Here is a 4,730-nt window from a genome sequence, read left to right as displayed (position 1 = left end):
ATTCTCTCTTTTCAATGTAGCTTTTTTTTTTAATTATATGCATGCTATCATTTAAATTTAAATTTTGAATTTATGAGATTAAAATTAGAAAGAGAAGCACAAATATCACAATCAAACCACTGTTTTTAAAAAGTTGAACTCCTAAAACATGACTAAATAATTGGGATGGAGGGAGAATCATTTACTCTTACAATGAAGGTCATCATGCTTGTGCCCCTTCATCATTTTTAGTTATTTTTGTAAAATTTAAAGTTGGTTATTTATCCTCTACAGAGTTTTGCCGAAAGGGTAAAAAAAAAAAGTTAACCCTGTGAACAATGATAAGAATACTTCTCAAACCACTTTATTTTATGCTCCACACTTGAAATGGTTATGTTTGTCATCAAGACAAAACGACAGAACAAATAAAATGATCCAAGGCATTCAAATACAAATAAGGCTTCATGTGTCGGTCTGGAAGGAGGATTTGACCAAATGCATTGAACCAAAAAGAAAAAAAAGTAAAAAAATAATACATCCATGGGATGCTTAACATTTATAACAGTTCAAATGCCAAACCAGATTTTCCCAACTTTTCTTCCATAATCTTCTTGTAACGTTCTGCCATGGAATTATTGAGAAAATTTTTCCAATCTCCTACTTCTCCCTTTCTGAAAAAGGAACGAGCCTTAAACTTAATAGTTGGAGATAAAACAAGAAGACCGTTCTTGTTCACCTCCATATTCTTGAGATTCTCTAAGCTACAAAGCTTAACTATTTCTTTGACTACACCATTTTCATCTTCCTCTGGAGAAAAAGGAAATCCCAAGAACTCTGCTAGCATCTTCACGTGAGAAGTTGCATCTATTTTGAGATCCTCGTACTTGAGAAACACCACCTTTTGAACATCATTTAGGCTTGCATTCCAGTACCCCTCAGCATGATCCCAAACGGGACCAAAAGGGTATATGCCTTTGCAAAATAATTCAAAAGCTTCATCAATAGGAAGTGCTTTTTGCTGATCTTCACCACTATTTTCAAGCAAAAAGTGCCGGAGAGAAATGAACTGATCCAAAGGGTTTCTACATATATAAATTATGCGACATTTGGTATTCAAAATTGATTGAGGAAGGGCATGGTAGGGTAGATGTGTTGATAAAATTCTTGGACATGAGAAGGCCTCAAGATCAGGATTTTCGCTTTTCAGAAATAAATCATACTCCATGCAACTTACAAGATCATGAGGATTGGTGATGAGGAGAGGGCTCTCTGGTGTTGTGCACTTCTTGCGGTTGATGATGCTAAAGCTAAGTGATTTTAGCCAAGTGGTGCCTGATTTAGGGATGGAAGCTAAGATAATGTCGGAATCCTTAGCTTTGAAGTTTCTTTGAAAGAAAATTGTGGATTTAAGCACTCCTCCTGGACACCAAAAATTGTTGTAGTAGTATAGCAACAGACCATCCCAGTTTACTTCTTTAGGAATTGTTTGTAGCAATCCTTGAAATTCATCCATATCCTCTACAACTTTGGTTGAGGGTGAAGGACGGAATATTGGTGTTTCTTCAATGGGAAAGTAAAGTGGATAGATATCAGCAAGGCAGGATTTGTTGAATCCAACAATATCACATTTATAAAACTTGTTCAATAATGGGATGTTGTGGGTTAGCCTCAATAATTCCTTAGCCGCAGTGGATTACACTCTGGATTACACTCTTCTACATGCGACCTCAACATTTCACTATTTCCTCTTTTATTATACTTTCATTTACAATAGATTAAACTCAACATAATATAATAGCATGGGTCCACAAGCATATCAAATATTTATTTTAATAATTTAAAAATAAATTATTGATTTTCATTAGAATTTTTTACATTTTACATTTTGTATTTGTTAAAAGATAATATTACTAATTTGTGACTTTTAATAATATATATATTTTTTGTCTCTGAAAAATAATACATTGGTATTTTCTAAAAATTATACATTGGAATTGGAATTGGATAATTTGGGCTAATTAATTAGAATATAGGTGTAAAAAAAAAAAGTTAGACACTTGCGGATCTGATAGGAACTTTTTTTTTTCAACATGTCAGGCCTGACACTTTTTTTTTTGAAAAAAGATGTCAAGTGCCGGGCTGACAGACATCCAATTGAGTGAATTGCAATTCATCCAATTGAGTCAATTGAGTGAATTGCAATTTACTTTATTTGTTAAGCTAGTTGATAAATGCAATTCACTTTAATTAGTTTAGTGGATTAATTAGTTTAATTAATTGAGTGAAGTAATTTTAAGAGATTCGATTAAATGCATTTAATTAAGGTGATGGTTTAATTTGTTATTTATTAAATATTCATTTATTTGTTATACATGATTTAATTATTTAATTATAATGCATTATTTGTTGTTATTTGTTGTTATTTGTTGTTATTTAATTACACTTTATTTGTTGTTATTTGTTATACTATTTGTTATTTTTCGTTGTTATTTAATTACACTTTAGTTGTTGTTATTTGTTATATTATTTGTTATTATTTCTTATAATTATAGAATCGCAATTATTTATTTATTTGTTATAAATTATATATATTTGATTCAATTAATTAATTATTCAAATAAGCATATTAATGAGGTTCTAAAATGCTATCAACACTCGTCTCTAATAGGTATAACATGTCAAGTAATAATTGCTTGGTGATTCAAGTATATTGGCGTGGAAAAATTATAAACGAAGGAGGGCAATTTCATATGATCCTTCTATACCGAAACAAGTGTTGTTCCTTACAGAGATGGTAGGTTATGATGATTTGGTAGACAAAATATACAATCTTTTGGGTTTAGATCGGAATCTTCTCGGTAGACAAAATATACAATCTTCATTACATGTTTGCTAAATATCAAATATTATAATATGGGAATTTAGCCTTTTATTATTTGAATGCTTATCGTTATTTTTATATTTAGCCATTTCACCGTTGTCACGCTATGCATTTTTTCCTCTTTTTTGGTCCTTTTTTTTTTATATATTGCACAATAAATTTAGTTTTATAAAATTATAGTGAACATTAAAAATTACATAAAAATTCTAACAAATTATTTCTCAACAATTTGAGAACTACATCTTATTACAAAATGAATGGTATATTTTGTTTGAAAAACATTTTTGTAGTTTAACATCCTATAGGAGTAATTAGTGATTTTGCACAAATCTATTTTCTTCTTTTTCTTACGTTTCAACTTTGAAATGTAAATTAATTAACTTAAATTTCAAAGTATTTAGTACTTCAGGTCGACTCAGCTTTTTATTAAACTTTTTTTCTTGTTTTGGTTTTTTGATTTTTTTTGTATGGGAGATTTATGAAATTATCCTCACAATACAAACTATGAAAAAAATTCAGAACTTAAATAGATGTTCTATTAGTATGCATTATGTTCAATTGGTAAATTACAAAAATTCAATATAAGTACCAACACGAGAATGAATACAAAATCTAAAATGTTTAGGGTTTAGGGTTAGGGTTTAGGGTTTTGGGTTTAGGGTTCAAGGTTCAGGGTTTAGGGTTTAGGGTTTTAGGGTTTAGGCTTTAGGCTTTAGGGATTAGGGATTAGGGTTTTTAGGTTTAGGGTTTAGTGTTTAGGGTTTAGAGTTTAGGGTTTAGGGTTTAGTGTTTAGGGTTTAGGGTTTTGATCTTTTGCATGATGCAACGTGTCACAAATTGTGATTGAGAATTACTAATCATATCACAATTTCAGCCTTACGATATTTTCTTGAGAATAAAATGAGAAGCTATAAATGAAAGAGGAAAATTCAAAATTAAAAGAATATGAATACTAGATAATTGTATTTCAAGTCAAGTGATTTGAATTCTAGTGGGAAAGTTTCACTAAGGATTTTTTGTTACTCGGCACATTTTGTTTGGTCTGGTAGACTTATTAATTTTTTTTTATTTTTCAGAAAAATTCGATCAGGTACCGGGCTGACACAATCCGACACCTGATAGATTTTTTAAAAAAAATTTCCTGTCAAGTGCTATTCTATAATTATAAGAAATAATAACAAATAATATAACAAATAACAACAAATAAAGGGTAATTAAATAACAACGAATAATAACAAATAGTATAACAAATAACAACAAATAAAGTGTAATTAAATAACAACAAATAATGCATTATAATTAAATAATTAAATCATTTATAACAAATAAATGAATATTTAATAAATAATAAATTAAACCTAATTCATCACCTTAATTAAATGCATTTAATCGAATCTCTTAAAATTAATTCACTCAATTAATTAAACTAATTAATTCACTAAACTAATTAAAGTGAATTGCATTTATCAACTAGCTTAACAAATAAAGTGAATTGCAATTCACTCAATTGAGTGAATGTGAAATTCACATTCACTCAATTGGATGTCAGGTGCCGGGCTGTGTGACATCTTTTTTTAAAAAAAAATGTGTCAGGTGCCGGACAGCCTGGCACCTGACATGTTTAAAAAAAAAAAAAAAGGTTTCTGTCAGGTGTCGGGCCGGCACCCATAGTTTTATACACACGCTCTATCAGATCCGTAAGTGCCTGACTTTTCTTTTTTACATCTATATTCTAATCAATTAGCCGATAATTTGGGTAATTTTGAAAATTTTGGTGGTTTTGATTTTTTGAAGGGGATGAAATTTCTATATTTGGAGCATTTAACATATTTCTAAAACTACTAAAATTCTCATTCATAATGACAAAATA

At 29.5% G+C, this 4,730-nt stretch overlaps 1 protein-coding gene across 1 annotated transcript; it reads right to left on the bottom strand.

Annotated features, from left to right (window-relative positions):
• Window positions 1–535: 535 nt before the first annotated feature.
• LOC113705967 (cytosolic sulfotransferase 15-like) lies at window positions 536–1,492 on the bottom strand. Its single transcript, XM_027227868.1, has one exon. The coding sequence runs from the start codon at window positions 1,490–1,492 to the stop codon at window positions 536–538; it is 957 nt and encodes a 318-aa protein (XP_027083669.1).
• Window positions 1,493–4,730: the final 3,238 nt, after the last annotated feature.

The sequence above is a fragment of the Coffea arabica genome, chromosome 8c (assembly GCF_036785885.1).
Source record: "Coffea arabica cultivar ET-39 chromosome 8c, Coffea Arabica ET-39 HiFi, whole genome shotgun sequence".
Lineage (NCBI taxonomy): Eukaryota > Viridiplantae > Streptophyta > Magnoliopsida > Gentianales > Rubiaceae > Coffea > Coffea arabica.
The sequence above is the reverse complement of the archived record's forward strand: the minus strand, read 5'-3'. Positions and strand labels throughout refer to the sequence as shown.

Excerpts from the sequence above, each read along its gene's own strand:
- LOC113705967 (XM_027227868.1), bottom strand. The coding sequence starts at position 1,492 with ATGGATGAATTTCAAGGATTGCTACAAACAATTCCTAAAGAAGTAAAC.